Genomic DNA, 17,940 nt, shown 5'->3' with positions numbered 1-17,940 from the left:
AACTGTCCAAAATAAATTACCTTACACATACAAAAATAAATGTTATTTTCTATTTTCAAACGATTAAGATAAATGTTACTTTCTATTTTCAAACGATTAGAACAGACGACCTTTATATTGAAGAGCCAAGGCTTCATGGCATCGACTTCAGCCTGCCCTTTGCTGAGGTCATAGACAGCCAGGTAGAGGGCCCGCTGGGTCATGAAGTGAGGATGAGTGCTGTAGAATTCCTCACGACCTAAATAAAGATTGGAGCCATTGTTTTAGGTGATAATATCACTATTTATCATACAAAGAGAGAGAGAGGAAAACAGCCAACAGACGATGTTTAGAAGACTATACTGGGTTTTGCTAGGGATTGACAAGTTTCAGCATATATGTCAGCTACCAAACCAAGTATTTAAGCTTTAGCTGGCTCCTATTGGTTCCTAACATTTCCCTCCATGGAATTCACCCTGGTGGCAAGGGTAAAATTAGAAGTAAATGGCTTTGGAATAATTCTGTAGAATCCACCAGGTCTCGTTGCAGTATTGGAACAAAATCTCGGCTTTTAAATCCCTGTCCTAAGTAAAAGATAAATGTGAATAAAATATTCTAGTGAAAGAAATACCTGCAAAATCCCACACATTTAGAATGAGGTCTTTCTTCCCTTTGCCTCTTATTTGGATAGGCCAGTCCTTCACATCTATACCAACTGTGGCGCTTTGCACCCCAGGATCCGATTTCTTGCTTTTCGTTAGTTGCTGCAATAAGGTGGTTTTACCGCTCCCAGTATTTCCCACAATCATAAGCTTCATTCGGTTATAGGGCACAGCCTTTTTTAACCGCTGCTGAAGAAACCTGGTATTTGAAAGACAAAAGTAAAATAATAAGCTGCTTAACACTGTTACTTAAGATATAGGTGAATTCTTAGGTGTTGAAATTTTTAAAATACCAGACTGTTCTAAAATACAGTGCCAAACAGTGCTTAGCTCATGGACCTAATAAGGGCACATGTCTTTCAACACACTGTTAGTGCATATATTTTGTGAGCGAGCGATGTTAATGTAGTTGATAATGACTGGTAGCATTATCAAAAAAATGACCTGTTATACTATCACCAGAAATAATCAAAATATGTTTGCAGCACTAATTAGAATGCTAATAATTATGAAGTAATTAGCATTGTGTGTATATATATGTACATATATATGTGTATACATATATATATATGAGTTTCTTTAAATAACACAGATAAAAACCTAAAAATTACAAGGTATAAAATTTTACAAAGCCCCTATGACAGAGAATGAAGATAGAGTATATATGTGTACTGTTACACTAAACTTTGATAGTGAGGTCTCACTGGATATATTACATGTGCCTGTGTGTGTGCGTGTATGTATATATACTATATATATACTATATATTGTATATATAATGTATACATTCATATCTATCATACATACATATATAGTACAAATGGAAACTGAGAACATATTGGTTATGTTATAAATTAATACATGTAAACTATTATACTATCAGCAGATAATATGTTCCTTTTTCTAACAATCTTAATGAAAAAAATAATTGAAACTAATTCGAAGTGGTGTAGGTAGCTAAGCAAACCACCTTTAAATTAATACTAGATTTTAAATGTTCTTAAAAATATGTTGGATATAGAAAGTCATATTTTTAACTATGTTGAAATGTTGCGACAGTTTAAATTTAAAGGAACAAAACTGAGACATCTGGGTGGCTCAGTCGGTTGAGTGTCCGACCTAGTCTCAGGTCATGATCTCATGGTCCATGAGTTCGAGGCCCATGTCGGGCTCTGTGCTGACAGCTCAAAGCCTGGAGCCTGCTTCGGATGCTGTGTCTCCCTCTCTCTCTGCCCCTCCCCTGCTCGTGCTCTCTGTCTCTCAAAAATGAATAAACATTGGGGCGCCTGGGTGGCGCAGTCGGTTAAGCGTCCGACTTCAGCCAGGTCACGATCTCGCGGTCCGTGAGTTCGAGCCCCGCGTCAGGCTCTGGGCTGATGGCTCAGAGCCTGGAGCCTGTTTCCGATTCTGTGTCTCCCTCTCTCTCTGCCCCTCCCCCGTTCATGCTCTCTCTCTGTCCCAAAAATAAATAAACGTTGAAAAAAAAAAAAATTTAAAAAAAAATAAAAAATAAAAAAAAAAATAAAAAAAAAAAATGAATAAACATTAAAAACTAAAATTAAAGGAGCAAATTAAGTAATATGTCAATTTTAGGGAATATTGACTGATCCATTAGATCCAGAATCTAATAGGATTCTGACCAACATTCTCAAGGATCTGAACAAAAGGCATCATTACTTTTCATGATTTAATTCGATGGTTGAGAAAATACAACCTGACAGATCAGATATTGTGCCTGTTATTACTGAAATCATTTTCTCACATACAACTTACGCTGTTTTGTTTTTGTTTTTTTAATTTTTTTAGTGTTTATATATTTTTGACAGAAAGAGAGCATGAGCAGGGGAGGGGCAGAGAGAGAGGGAGACACAGAATCTGAAACAGGCTCCAGGCTCTGAGCTGTCAGCACAGAGCCCGACGCGGGGCTCGAACTCACAGACTGCGAGATCATGACCTGAGCCGAAGTCGGACGTTCAACCGACTGAGCCACCCAAGCGCCCCTCTGTTTTTATCAATAAGTAAGAATATCGATGGCCCAAATGTCTAGTAAGAAGTCAGCACAATTTGAAAAAGTCATCCTTCAAAAAAGAAAATGATGCCTACAATTTCTAAAGTACTCCAGTCTCCCCTACTCAAAATGTTAAACACATTTATAAGTAGATATAGTGGCTTCATCATACAGCATAATACACTGAAAAGTAGTTCTGCTAAATGTTTACCAAGAATTGAACCGATTTTAATTTGAACATCTATCCAGTTTCAGGAGAGAAAATCATGGGAAACAATCAGGTAGAATAAAAGGTAGTCATGTTTAGTTTAGCTAGTGACAAAGCCTTTCTTTGCAAATTAAATCAAGTCTAGGGGAACAGAAAACCAAATCTTTCCTCATAAAAAGATAAAAAGTAAAATGTAATTTAAGAAAATTTAAGCAAAGAGAATTAAGTAAGTATGTAGTTCACTGGTAATTCAACAATGATCAATTATATGCCAGGCTTTGCGTTAGGTGACAAGAATCACACTATGAGTGAATGCAGCCATGGTCCCTGCCCTGCTGGATATTATAGTCAAGTCATGGATACAGAGAGGTGACAAATGAGCTGAAGCCTGCAAGATAAATATAGATAGGAGTAATTTGGTGGAAATGGGATTAAATAACTTTACAAGTAGGTAATAGTAAGACTGACACACTGAAGTGGTGACAGAGAGTAAGATACAGTCCATTACCAAAGATATTTGAAGTTCATAATGTGTGAAGACCACAAGCAGTGATGTCTGGAGAGCTTTGGTGGTTTCAAAAATGACCAAGGTTAGTAGGTTATTCACCCTCACAGGCAAAATCGAAGTTAGTAATTTTATATCATTTAAGTATCTATAATGCTTTAAGATATAACAGACACATGGTAACTATTCACTATATGAAATGCAGCTTGAGAAGTCATTATACTTTGCACTATTTCTTTAGAACATATATTTGTAACAAGAGACCAAATAGCCATAATTTCCTTTTAGAGTCCATTTCTAATGAAAAGCATGGATAAGAAGGGAAAGCCATTCTCTCCACATCAGCTTGGCTAGGAGAAAATGAAAAGCTCTTCAGTGGCACCAAATGAACCCATTTATTAAATAAAAGGCAAATGACACATAGCATATTACCATGAAACAGTACTATGTATTATTTCCTAAATCATAACTATTATATCCATCGAAGTCACAGACTAAAAAACATCTGAAGCAAACTTAATTTTAAAAATGGAAATAAAATTATCTAACCTTATGATGTCTTTGGCTTTACATCCTATATGTTTAAAATCAAAATTAAGACGCAGTTCATCCAAAGGAAGATCCCATATTTTGCTTAATTTCCCCATTTCATTAGGAAAGGATCTCAGTTCCAGATTGTAACTGACATCAAAGGAGGTCAGGTTTTCAAGACAGCCAATCTCAGGAGGAATCTTAATGAGATAAAAAAAAAAAGGGGGGGCAAATCCTGTTGGTAGGAAGGAAGAAATGTGTGTTGCCAAGAAACAAGGTGCTTACTAGGAAATGAGAAAGGCTCAGAGAGCCTATCTGCAACTTGAATAATCTCTCAGCAGAATCTGTCATAGTTGTCAATACAAATATATGCAAGTATAAATGACTTACCCCAAACAATATATATCACTTATTTATAATCTTTAAAGACCCATTCTCCCTTGGTAAACATCTCCTCCTCACAACACTGAAAGTAAAGAAGTTTTTTATATTTATCTAAATCCAGTCATCTGTGACTTCAGCCTGTTCCTTTACACTATGTTCTTCAGTAAAACTATAAAGATCTAGTTATAAACTTACATACAACATAATGTTCTAAAAATATAACTAAATGTTTACACTTTAGGTAGTATCCTGGTAGGGGGTCTTTTTATTTTTTCCTCTTCCAAATTGTTAAGCAGTGTGCATTACTTTTACAACAGAAAACATTGATTTGCTGACAAAATAAAAAAAAACACAAGTAGCAAAAAATATTCACAGTTTCTTTTTTTTAATTTTTTTTTTAATGTTTATTTTTGAGAGAGAGACAGAGTGTGAGCAGGAGAGGGGCAGAGAGAGAGGGAGACACAGAATCTGAAGCAAGCTTCAGGCTCTGAGCTTTCAGCACAGAGCCCGATACAGGGCTTGAACTCATGAACAGTGAGATAATGACCTGGACTGAAGTCGAACACTTGACTGAGCCACCCAGGTGCCCCCACAGTTTTTCTGAACTTAATTCTTTTTGGCTTTCATATACAAAAAAACTTGAAGTTGGCAAAAATATATTTTTTTTCTCGGATGAATGGAAAAATCAGTTTTAGATTTACAACAGAGGCAATGGAGTGAAGCAAAGAAGGCTGACCCACTGGGGTAAAGGGCAGCATGATGGAGGCATGCACAAGTTTAAGAAAATAGGAAAGTCAGCTGAAAAACACATACTGCGTATGGCTCAGCAACAACTTGGGAAATATAGAGTATCTGTGAGTCTGTGATGAGATCAGAGATTTAGCGAAAAATAAAACACTTAGAGCATTACACATATTCATAATTAAATATATATATCCATATAATTCTTCAAAACTAGAACACAAAGTGATTTTTAAGAAAGATAACCTACGCTAATATGCCCATTTACTTCATGGTAGGATTGGATGTTATTCAAAGATAAGAAATATCAAGCAGATTTCAAAATGGCCAATCCGTGATGTTTTCAAATCACAAAAGCACATTATTAAATCGGCAATCATTTTAAACAAATAGGATGACCTCTTACCTCTTTCAGTTTATTATGAGCAAGATGCAGTTTCTCTACTCTTGACCACACATGTGCTTTTTCGCTCAAGTCCAAGACGCTGATCTGATTAAAACTGAACAAGAGTTCCCTTAAGTTCAAAGATTTCCAGTGTGCAGGACTCGGTAGATATTGAATATCATTGCTGCTCATATCTAAGGACCGTAAGCTAGAACAATACAATGTCAACATAAAAGCCAAATGAGTGCTTCCACAACACGTGAGATAATATCACAAGCAATTTTCACCAGAGAAACAACTTTAAAACTAACATTATTTACATCTAAGTATGCATGTGTTCTTGTGTGTTCATAGAGACATATATGGGCTAGAAAAAAGTATGTCTCACTAGGAACAACATTTAAATGAATAAGGACCATTAAAAACAAAACTGAAGCATAATTTCCTTACTTCAGAACCATGACAATGTCAATCTTAGAATGAAAGAGCCAAGTGTTTACCAATGTTTATGATGCATGAGAAATCATAATTAACAAAGGCAAAAATGGTCACTTCTATACAAGATTTATAAATATGCCTTCTATACAAGGGTTACAAATATGTAGCTCCCCGCTTCTCTTTTCAATTTCCCTCGTTACTGGGAGGATTCTTCAGAGGTTATGTCCTGGAGCTAATTAATAACATGCAGGGGCATAACCTTTTAACAGCTTGTCTCAGTATGATAAATATCTCAACACTGAACATGATGTCTTGCATGTGGTAGGCCCAATACAAATTGGTTGCTTTCATGCAGGAATACACTCCCCAAAGTTTGCAGGAAACGACAGAAAAACACATGTCACATATAAGCGTACATGTGTAGGAAGAATACACAGTCAGTGATGGTGATATATTTGACCATGTAAAGGTTGCCTGGACTTTTGCAGTTATATACTGACCCCTTGCATGCAGCATATCTGAACCATGATGAATTGGTTCTACCTAAGCTCACGCAGTCGTTCAACCATTTACACCAAGATTCAGGTCTACACGTTTTTGCTCTCATTTTACAATTATCCTGGATTCTGCCCTATCTCATAAAGATGTGTGAAAATAAGAAAATTAATTGGACTGTTTTAGAGAAAAGATGTGAATATCTAACAAACCATACAACTTAGATAAAGCCAAGAATCACCAGACTGTTCAAAAGCAATCCTTTTTAGCCTCAATGGGAACTTAAGCTGGCCAACTGCATATTCTTTTGTTTCACAGAAAATTGTTTTAAAGAAATATATACAAAATGCTAGAAATGTATATCTGGAGATGTTGTCTAAAAGTATAGAGTAATTAAGGACCAAATAACATTTTTAGTTATTTGGGAAGAAACCTTTATGGTAATATATCTACTAACTTTCATAAATATTTGACTTTCAAACACATTTTCAGGAACATATTATGGTTTTTTTATTTTTAATGTTTATTTATTTTTGAGAGAGAGAGAGAGAGAGAGACAGAGCATGAGTGGTGGAGGGGCAGAGAGAGAGGGAGACACAGATCTGAAACAGCCTCCAGGTTCTGAGCTGTCAGCACAGAGCTTAACGCGGGGCTTGAACTCACAAACCATGAGATCATGACCAGAGCCAAAGTCAGACGCTCAACTGGTTGAGCCACCCAGGCACCCCAGGAACATATTATGTTTAAAATATAAGACCACCTGTATTCTAGAGGTGCCTGTATACATGAGTTAAGACTAGAAGGTTGAGCCACCAGAGTTTAAGAATTGTGACTTTAGGCAAGTTACTTCATCTCTTTAATAAAATCATATTCTCATTATAAAGTGGAGATAATAACAGCACCTATTTCCAGTTCTATTAGGACAATTAAAGGCAGCATCCACCATTGAGCACTTAAAACATTGTCTAACACATTCTAAAGCCAGATTGAAATTAATTATTATATGTCTGTTTGACATCTTCTATGGCTAGATTATAACTAAGCATTATTCGCCTATACATACATATATATATATATATATATATATATATATATATATATATATATATTTGCACATATACACTTATGGATTTGGTTTATAATATATACAACACAGTTATAATGGTACTTAAGATAACATAGGAAGCTTTCATTTTTTTTAATGAAACTAACTAGAAACATCCCCAAATACCTAGAGCTATATAAATTGTCCTAATCCTCACCAAAAATGTCTTCACCAAACATTTCCTTGCCTCCACAGTCTGGATGAGATCCTCCCCGAGGTACCCTTGTATAACCCTCAACTTTTCCTCACAGCATGTAGCTTAGTTATTGAATGCCTGTCTTCTGAACCTAATTACTTATTCCCTGAGGACAGAGACTGGGTTTGCTTTGCTCATTAGTGAGGGAACCACTCTTTCTCCAGTTTTTACTCAAACATAAATATAATTTCAAAGTTAATAATATCTTAGTAGCATATCAACCTCTGAGAGCAAGCAAAATTTTAAAGTTAAAGTGATAGCCACTATAACCTCAATTGTTTGTAATGGTGCAAACATTAATTAACATTAAATTGTTTCAAAACAATAGCACCCTGATATAAAAGCTAAAGAACACAAATAGCAACTTGGGTGTTTTGCCTAGTAAAAAACAAACATTCATAGATTTAAGAACATTAAACTGAATAGCTTTAGAAATCAATTATGAATTATAAATCAATTGATATGCCTAAATCAAAACCATGTTTCTGAGGGCTTTGTTCCAGCTCATGTGGTTTTAAAATTAAAATAGCAAACTTACTGTGGAAGATTTAAAATTGCTTCAGGAACACATGTAAATCTGTTTTGGGACAATTTTAGGCTTGTCAGAGAAGAAGGCAAAAAAGGCACAGCAGCTAAAAGAAAATAAAAGTGAGATAAGGGACATTTTAATCATTTTAACTAGATTTCCATTAGATTTGACAGTAAGAACAGCTACCAAGGACCTGTCACTTAATTCAATTTCCATTTTCATGCTGACTTTTAAAATAAGGTAATATCCTTACTCCTAACACTGAACATTAAAATAATACACCATCCTTATAAGAGTATTTTCATCTGAAATCTAAACAATTATCTGAACACAAATCTCTGCCCAACATCTGTACAGAGTAAAAATTATTAGAATATTCATTCCAAATTATGTGATATTATGTGTACATAAATTATAAATTAATTCATATTACTCTTAAGTAAATATAACAAAACACTTTGAGGGGCGCCTGGGTGGCGCAGTCGGTTAAGTGTCCGACTTCAGCCAGGTCACGATCTCACGGTCCATGAGTTCGAGCCCCGTGTCAGGCTCTGGGCTGATGGCTCGGAGCCTGGAGCCTGTTTCCCATTCTGTGTCTCCCTCTCTCTCTGCCCCTCCCCCGTTCATGCTCTGTCTCTCTCTGTCCCAAAAATAAATAAAAACGTTGAAAAAAAAAATTAAAAAAAAAAAACACTTTGAAAACTAATACACAATACAACGTAAAGATAAAAATTCTTTACAGTACCACCTAATAAAGAGTGTTCTATGCAACAACAGTGGATGTTACTTAATAAAAGTATTCTTTGATCATATGATCGATCTTAAGAGATTGGGGAAACATTTAAGTAAAATAAGGTGAAATATCTCAGCGTCCTCAATATTCTCATATATTTTATGAACTTCCAAAAAGGAAATACAGTATGAAGTATAATAAATAAAACTCTGTGGACACAATTTTGGAAAATGAGCAAATCATTCAGCCTATTTTTTATCTGTAAAATAGTGCAGCTACACTAGATGAATTCTGAGATTCTTCAGATATCTAAAGCTCTATGGTTCTATGCAAGTGGCTTGAGAAATTACTTCTTAGCATTTTCAATGGGTTATATTTTCTCTAGTAAAATCTTCAAGAGTCAAAGTGTTCCAAAACACTGCTCAAAGCTGTTTTCCTGAGAGGCTGAAAAGGAACATGCTATTATTTTTTACCTATATCTGAAAAGTATTTGTGGCAAAATAAATGATTCTCCTCTTAAGAATTAAGAGGTTCAGATGCTGTATGGAAAAGACACTCATAAAGTCAAAGGACTGAAACTATATTTCACGTGGGATTATTTGTAATGGTTAGTGGTTCTGCTCAGATATCACCTTCCTAGGGCATCTTTCCAAATGAAAGACCCTAAAACTACACAGTTGTTGTAGTGCAAAGCAAACAGATTTTTGAACTTGGTTATATTCAAGTTTCCACTACAACTAGTTAATTCATTCTACACCTCTATGTCACACAAAAATCTCAGTCGATCAGAGTTCATACCTATCCTACCCTATAGGATTTTTATGAGATTTAGCTGAGATGACGTATGAATCAAGCCTCAGGTTTCTTGGGATGCTCTTCTTTCCAGATCCAACTTAAGTGTCAGAGACACAGAAACCTTTCCCTGTCTCCACAGTCTGGATATGAGCCTCCACTCCCCACCGAGGTACCCCAGTAGCATCCTCAACTTTTCCTCACAACACTTAGCTTAGTTACTGAATGCCTGTCTTCTGAACCTAACTACTTATTCCCTAAGGACAGAGACTGGGTTTTCTTTGCTCATTAGAGAGGGAACCACTCTATCCCCCATTTTCAGGTCCATAGTAGGAAAATGGGCAATATTCAAGAGGCCTAGAAGAAGGGAGAAAGGAAGAAAATATTATACAAATTTACATATCTTTTATCATTACTAGCTTCTGAAAGTTCCAACAAAATAAAATATTTTAGGATATGTCAAATTGTATTCTGCTTTTAAGCAGTATTAAATAGTATTTTACAGAGTCAGTCAGTATACATGGATGGGAAGGTACACGTGGCCTCCTTTTATCTTCTTGAGGAAGATAAAATATGGGGAGCCCCCATATATTTCCATAAAAGTATTTTGTCCCTTAATACTAGAATGTTCAGATAGACTACTGAACTTATGTTCAGATAAACATAATTCCCTGCTATCTCACATGCTAAGAGAAAATGGAGTATTCCCCAACTTTTAATAAAAGTGATGATCATATTCTGTATTACTAGAATATCTTGTAGTATCAGAGCAAGTGCTCAATGAATACACATTAACCTTACTAATTTGAAAACTGTTAACTGATTAATTTTATTTCCAAAAGAAATAATAACAGTAACTATATTTATAATCCAAAAAATTGAGTAAACCTCAGTTGGGCACTCAGTATTCTGGCTTCAACCAGTTCATGCAGCCATATGCATTTTTAGTTTTCCAGACTAAAATGAACCACAGTATAAAGGACTATCTGGGAGTCCAAGGAAATGTCATTTTAGTCTATGACAACAGCAATCTGCTGCAATTTTTTAAATTGAAAATTTTTTCAGTATTAAAAATTTTTATGTTTTAGAATTTAAAAATAGGGGCGCCTGGGTGGCGCAGTCGGTTAAGCATCCGACTTCAGCCAGGTCACGATCTCGCGGTCCAGGAGTTCGAGCCCCGCGTCAGGCTCTGGGCTGATGGCTCAGAGCCTGGAGCCTGTTTCCGATTCTGTGTCTCCCTCTCTCTCTGTCCCTCCCCCATTCATGCTCTGTCTCTCTCTGTCCCAAAAATAAATAAAAAACATAGAATTTAAAAATAAACTAGTTTTTAGGGTAGCTTCAGGTGTACAGAAGAATTGAGCAGAAAGTACGAAGAGTTCCCTTAAAGCCCTTCTCTCTTCACCATCACTCCCCCTCCCCACACACACACATTTTTATTCTTATGACTAATAACTTGCATAGCTTGGTGTATTTGTTATAATTGGTAAGCCAATATTAATACATTATTATTAACTAAAAGTCATCATTTACAATAAAGTTCACTCTTCATGTTGTATGTCCTCTAGGACAAATGTATGATGACACGTACCCACTTTACAGCGTCACACAGAATAGTTTCACTGTCCTAAAAATCCCACTCACCTCCTCATTCCTCTCTCCCTCCCTCCAAACTCCTGACCATCACTGGTTATTTTACTGTCCCCACAGTTCTGTCTTATCCAAAATGTCATATAGTTGGAATCATATAGCATGTAGCCTCTTCAGATTGGCTTCTTTCATGCAGCAATATGCGTTTAAGTTTCTTCCACGTTTTCATGGCTTGAAAACTCATTTTTTTAAATCACTGACCTGTTAACTTTATATATGAAATTCCCCCATTACATTTAAATTGAAATGCCACCTTTATATCCCCACCTGAAATGTCCATGTATGACTCATCCTCTAATACCGGTTAAAAGGAGATTCCCACAGGATACTTACCAAGATAATTCATTCGGGCACTGAAACTCTCCACTTTAGGACACGCCTCAAGGAAATCTTCTGATAGGGATGTAATGTGGTTTTTACTAAGGTTTAAAATTTTCAGTTCCTTCAGGCTTAAGTGGGAACATATTCCTGATATTTTATTTCTAGTTATAAGAAACAAAATGAGGATTAAATTGCATGAATTCATATGCTTTGAAGAAAAAAATCAAAACAATATGCCTTCAAAGAATAGCATCAAAGCAGACTGATTAAGTTTTAAATTAGTTGTAAAAATTTAAGTCAACTGATAGAAACTATAATATTAATTCCCTCAGTCTCTTCTCATATTATGGTTTAAAACCCATTGCTATAGAAATAATGTCAGCATATTTTGTCATTCTTATGAAACTTCAATGTAAGGCAACCCTTTTGTATTTAATGAGCCCCTTTCTTACCCTTCTAAAATGAGCTGTTCCAATTTCTCTACCACATCACCAAGGTTCTCAGGAAAAGAAGACAGCTGATTATATGACAAGTTAAACTGCTTCAAGGTTGGGCACTTCACTGCAGGATCCAAAACTACTGAGGGGTTGATGTCGTTTCGAGAGATATCAAGGTTGGCAATACAATTCATTTTCAACAAGTAAGAGGGAAATGATGTAAATTTATTACTGTGCAAGTCCAAATGTGTCAAACACTTCAGGGTCTGGAAAGACAATATTTTAAAATTCTCTAACCATCTGAAAAACTTCAAATTAGCTCATATTTCTGCCTTCCATACCGCTGGTAACTAGAACCATTAAGAATTTTCCAAAAACCTGAAAACACAATCCATAAGAGAGCCTCAGTATAATGACTAATCCAACCATCCCTGCTATTAAATGGGTAAAAACCAGGAAAACATAACAGGTAACTGTCAAAAGCAATTCAGAAAAACGGGGTTAAGAGCTTATTTCAGTTTTGTTTTGTTTTTGCAAATTATTCCCGCAAAGAGTGAAATGGAAGCAGAATAAGCCTCAACAAATATTTGAATTAATTAATGAATAAACAGTATGACATAATCCTGGGAATACATTTTTAAATACTAGCTTTTAGAAACTGTTATACATTTTAATATAAATATGACTTAACCAAAAAAGTAGTCATTGTATACAGGTTTCATTTTAGGACTTCCTCTTTTTTATAAAACTTTTTGTTTCAAATCTCTATTTTCCATTTTTAAGCACTTTCTAATTTTACCATGACAATAAGAAACTTTCCATTTATATGTCAATGTTTTAAATCTTTGGTATGGATTGTCGTCAAAGGGCTACAATATAAAAAATAATCTCTTCTCTCTGCTCTTCGTTATATACCAATATATTTATCCTCACAGAAATCTAGAGTTTGACATGATTATAAAGGTTATATTAATGGATCTTTGCCCCAGAAGTTGTTTCAAAATATCTATCACTGTTTCAGATCCTACCAGATTATTCAAAAAAATGTATTTTTACATTATTCATTCCCAAATTTTAACCAGGAAATTTTTTGGCATAGACACCTACAAGCGGTGATTTTATTTTTTTTTATTTTTTTTTTATATTTTTTTTAACGTTTATTTATTTTTGAGACAGAGAGAGCCAGAGCATGAACGGGGGAGAGGCAGAGAGAGAGGGAGACACAGAATCGGAAGCAGGCTCCAGGCTCTGAGCCATCAGCCCAGACCCGACGCGGGGCTCGAACTCACGGACCGCAAGATCGTGACCTGAGCTGAAGTCGGACGCTTAACCGACTGCGCCACCCAGGTGCCCCTCAAGCGGTGATTTTAAAAACTGCCATCTATTGGTGCCAATTTAAAATTTCCTTAAGAGATTCTGAGCTGGTCTGGTCTTTAAATACCCTGATGTTTTTCAACCTGTCATGCTCTTTTCAAATCCTCTTTTTTTTTTTTTTTAGCTAAGCTATATTCTAGTCCTATTTTACTTACTCTGTAACTAATACTTATTGAAGGTGTACCAAGTGTCAGTCATTAATTCCTTCATGAATTAATTCAATAATCATCTATTAAGGCTCTACTGTATGGAAGACATTATGAGGCACTGAGAACAGACATGAACAAGCCTGAAACAGTTCCTGTTCTCAGGAAGTTGACAATTTAGTGAAGAGAATATACCTTAGATCAAAATTTATAAGTGAATGAGCACTGGGGGAAAAACATGGATGCCATGGAAATGTAAATCGGGTGTGTAGCCAACCTGGTCTGGAGGGATGAAGAGGAGAAGAAAAGAAAAGGGTAAGGACCCTTGTGACTTGGTGGATTTAGACTGGCGAAGAGGGGGAGAAGGAGAGAGTGAACACATTTCAGACATGGGTTGCAAGAAGACTGTCCTCCCTTTCTCCAAATACACACACTGTAAAGGAAAGACACCACTTAAATATACTTAAAAAATGCAACGTTAATGTTGCTTTAAAAAGTCTCAAAATTATCGTAAGCTTTATAGGTGAGAAAAGGGAAGAAAAATACAGTTTTTTCATCAAACTTTGCAGTTCAGTCTAAGAATTCAGTTTAATAATTTAAATATTTTATTAAGATTATTTTAATTCATCAGTGAATCTTTGGCTCTTGTCTACAGTACATAAAAATGATGAACAAAGTCAATATTCAGAGGACTATTCTATTGGCAGATCATCTAATACTTTAATTTTTGAAAATAGGAACTCTGAGCAAAAAGAATCAACTTTTAAGTCTCATATAATTTTAAAACTCAATAAATGCCTTACGGATAGTTTAGCTGAGCCTCTGTATTTCTGCAGGTAAGGAAATGAAAGCTTAGAGCAGCCAAAGTAACACTTACTGTTAAACAGCTGGTAGCTAAGCCAGAGCCAGTGCCACTAAACCAGGTGTAACAGTCTACCTACTTTAAACAGTTTAAGTTGTCTTCTAGAAGTAAATAACTGAAAGTATAGCCTTGATACATCCTACCATGTACACATGTATCATCAGGACAGAACCTAGCATTCCTTTTCATCAGGTCCCCATCCTCAAAGATGTTCTTGAACACCACATAGACTGATACTAATGTGACAACTACAAGAAAGGGGGAATTACTATCCAATGAAGCAGAAGCAGATCCTTCTTTGTAAAGATTTAACCATGCAAATTAGATCAAACTGCAAAAGCTCTTCAAATATCCTGAGAGTAATAAGGATAAATTAAATTTACTTCACACAATTGTTGTGGAAAGTTCGTGAGTCCATTCTGGTGAAGCTCCAGCTTTTCAAGATGCTCCAAATGACCACTTATACAGCATTTCTGGCTTAGGGCATCAATGTCTCTTAGTTCATTTGCTGAAAGGTCTAATGATGTAATATACTCTCTCTCAGAAGCCAGGGAAGAAATGCTGTCTGAATGCCTCATATGGGATTGAAGTTTTGATGACCCTTTTGTCAAAAACAAACAAACAATGGAAACATAAGCAAGTAATTTAAGTTCACTTGGTAAATATTTACTGATCACCTACTACTGTCAGGATCCCTTCCAGGCACTGGAGATTCAGTAGAAAACAAACTACAGAGCTTACATTCCAGTGGCAGAGGTGGACAATAAATAATACATATTTAATCAAATGGTATTAGTAGTGTAAAAAAAAAAACAATAGACCTGCAGAAAGAGATGAAGAGTTGCATTGGTGACGGTACTATTTGCCTTTCAGGAAAGTAGTAGAAAGGATAAAAGAGTCAGTCCTACATAGCATCATAAAAGGTAAAGTTTTAAATCTATAACTGTATTTCATTTTTCTACAGTGTGTGATATCATTAGGTACACAGAATTTGAAGGTTATGTACGATGAAATTAACACCCAAAAAAATTGAACAGAGGAAATTTAACAAAGTACTGTATTCTCCTCAAAATATCTATTTATTTACGATTATTGTCAAATACTTACTGAGTGAGTCGTCTGAAGACAATATTTTTCTTTTTCGCCTCAGTAAATCTTCATGATCGAAAATGGGTCCCTATTAAACAAATAGACATTTATAATAAAATCACTATCATTTCTTGCAGCGAAGAGAACAGTTTCCTATCTGGTTTCCTTAAGGATCACTGTAAGACTTCCAGCAAAAGTACTCAGAGGACCAAGCCACACCATAAGACAGAGAGACCTAGCCTGGGCTCCATAGATACGGAGCTCTGAAAAAAAAAAAAAAAAAAAAAAGATAAATCATTTTGAAGTGTACCTAGTACACATATGGTCCCAAAAGCTCAAGAAATGTACATTTAAAATGGCTTATATGTATATGTGTATATATATATATATATATATATATATATATATATATTCTGTATATAAAGTTTTCAAATATTAGGGAATTGCTGTACCAGTAGCTCCTAGCTTTGACACATAATTTCAGTTATCAAGAGAATACTAATAACAAAACACACAACATAATCACAATTAATCATAACTTACCAATGAATTGGAATGTCTCTGCAAATTTGGTGAGCAACGCTGTAAGGCACGATCTCGGTAAAATTCTCCCACACTAATTGAATTGGATTTTCTTTTCACAAGAAATGAGCCTTCACTTCCTATTTTTAAATGATAAAATAAAGGCAAATAAGAAATGCTGACTCAATCATAAGATGCTAGTATCATAGTACAATCATAAAAGATAACACATATATTCATTGATGGAAATTTCCCAATTCCCACTGTAACAGTTTTACAATGGAAATAATAAACTATGTTGGCTTTTCATTTTCAAAATTCAGCTACATTTCTCTTCATCCATAAATATTTACTGAATGGCTATCTTAGACCAGATACTGAATAAGTGCAGAATAAAGATAAGCAGGAAAAACAATCCATGCCTCATCTGAGTTCATAGTACAGTAGGAAAAGCCAACTAAAAAAATAGTTACATGCTATAATAAATACATGTATGTACAGGAAGCAAAGAAAGTTTACACAAAAATCTGACCAATGTTATTCTTCTTGGTTTCTTTGAATTGCTTTTAGCAAATTTTCAAATTTTATTTAAATATTGGGATCACACTAAATTATTTAATATTCAGCAATCTTGACAACATCTCTATTTAAATTTCATATTATATGGTTTCATTTATCAAATGACGTTAAAGTAAAATAATGAGTTTAGTTGTCAATATTCTGCTGAGATAGAGGAGAGGAGCACTACTTCTCTTTTAAAAAATTTTATTTAAGGACACCTGGGTGACTCAGTCGGTTAAGTGTCTGACTTCAGCTCAGGTCATGATCTCACTGTGGGTTTGAGCCCCACATCTGACTCTGTGCTGATAGCTCAGAGCCTGGAGCCTGCCTCAGAGTCTGTGTCTCCCTCTCTCTCTGTCCCTCCCCCACTCACGCTCTCTCTCTCTCTCTCTCTTTCAAAAATAAATAAACATTAAAAAGATGTTTTTAATGTAATGTGTATTTATTTATTTTGAGAGAGACAGAAAGATCGCAAGCGGGAGAAGGGCAGAAAGAGAGGAAGAATCCCAAACAGGCTCTGCGCTGTCAGCACAAAGTCTAACATGAGGCTCAAACTCATGAAACTGTGAGATCATGACCTGAGCCGAAATCAAGAGTCAGGCGCCCAACCAACTGAGCCACCAGGCACCCTAGAAGAACTACTTTTAAAATTATGGATTTCCAGGACTCCTGGATTGCTCAGTTGGCTGAGTGACTCTTGATTTCTGCTCAGGTCGTGATCTCATGGTTGTAAATTGAGGCCCGCAGTGGTCTCCACACTGAACATGGAGACTGCTTGAGATTCACTCTCTCTCTCTCTCTCTCTCTCTCTCTCTCTCTCTCTCTCTTTCCTCTTCCCCTCCCTTGCTAGCACTCTCTCTCTCTCAAAAAAAAAAATTACTCATTTTCAACAAAATAAGAATCAATAAATATATTTTTAAGGACAAAAATATATTACTGAAAAATTATGAGATCATAAATCCTAGCACTCTATCTTATAAGCATAAAGAATGAATTTTAAGTTTCAAAACAAATTATAAAATCTACATATCCAAAAATCAATTTTGTAATATTTATATAAATCTTAAAGTTGAAACAGATACTTCCTACTTGGTTCACTATTAAAATTTAATTTACCCTATAATTTTAATTATTTCATGCTTAAGGAACTTAATAAAATAGACTTCAAAGTTAATTACATTTTTGTATCTTATAATTATTACATTTTCATAATTATCCCACTTTATGTTTGTGAAAGTTCTATGAGCATATTGTTTATAGAAGCAACAAAGGCATTTTATAATTATTTTT

The 17,940-nt window shown here is 35.2% G+C and overlaps 1 protein-coding gene across 2 annotated transcripts in view; it reads right to left on the bottom strand.

Moving 5' to 3' along the window:
- The window catches only part of LRRK2 (leucine rich repeat kinase 2), a 138,925-nt gene that overhangs the window by 59,347 nt on the left and 61,638 nt on the right, over positions 1-17,940 (bottom strand). For both annotated transcript variants that reach the window (XM_047866488.1, XM_047866489.1), the window contains 10 exons: positions 16,111-16,229; positions 15,586-15,655; positions 14,862-15,079; positions 12,112-12,362; positions 11,672-11,820; positions 8,176-8,269; positions 5,425-5,611; positions 3,912-4,093; positions 611-840; positions 111-238 (listed from right to left, as the gene is read on the bottom strand). In XM_047866488.1, the coding sequence (XP_047722444.1) occupies positions 111-238; positions 611-840; positions 3,912-4,093; positions 5,425-5,611; positions 8,176-8,269; positions 11,672-11,820; positions 12,112-12,362; positions 14,862-15,079; positions 15,586-15,655; positions 16,111-16,229 (1,628 nt within the window). The remainder of the gene's footprint in view (positions 1-110; positions 239-610; positions 841-3,911; positions 4,094-5,424; positions 5,612-8,175; positions 8,270-11,671; positions 11,821-12,111; positions 12,363-14,861; positions 15,080-15,585; positions 15,656-16,110; positions 16,230-17,940) is intronic.

This window comes from Prionailurus viverrinus, chromosome B4, assembly GCF_022837055.1.
Source record: "Prionailurus viverrinus isolate Anna chromosome B4, UM_Priviv_1.0, whole genome shotgun sequence".
Classification (NCBI taxonomy): Eukaryota; Metazoa; Chordata; class Mammalia; order Carnivora; family Felidae; genus Prionailurus; species Prionailurus viverrinus.
This window is presented reverse-complemented; position numbering and strand designations above follow the sequence as displayed.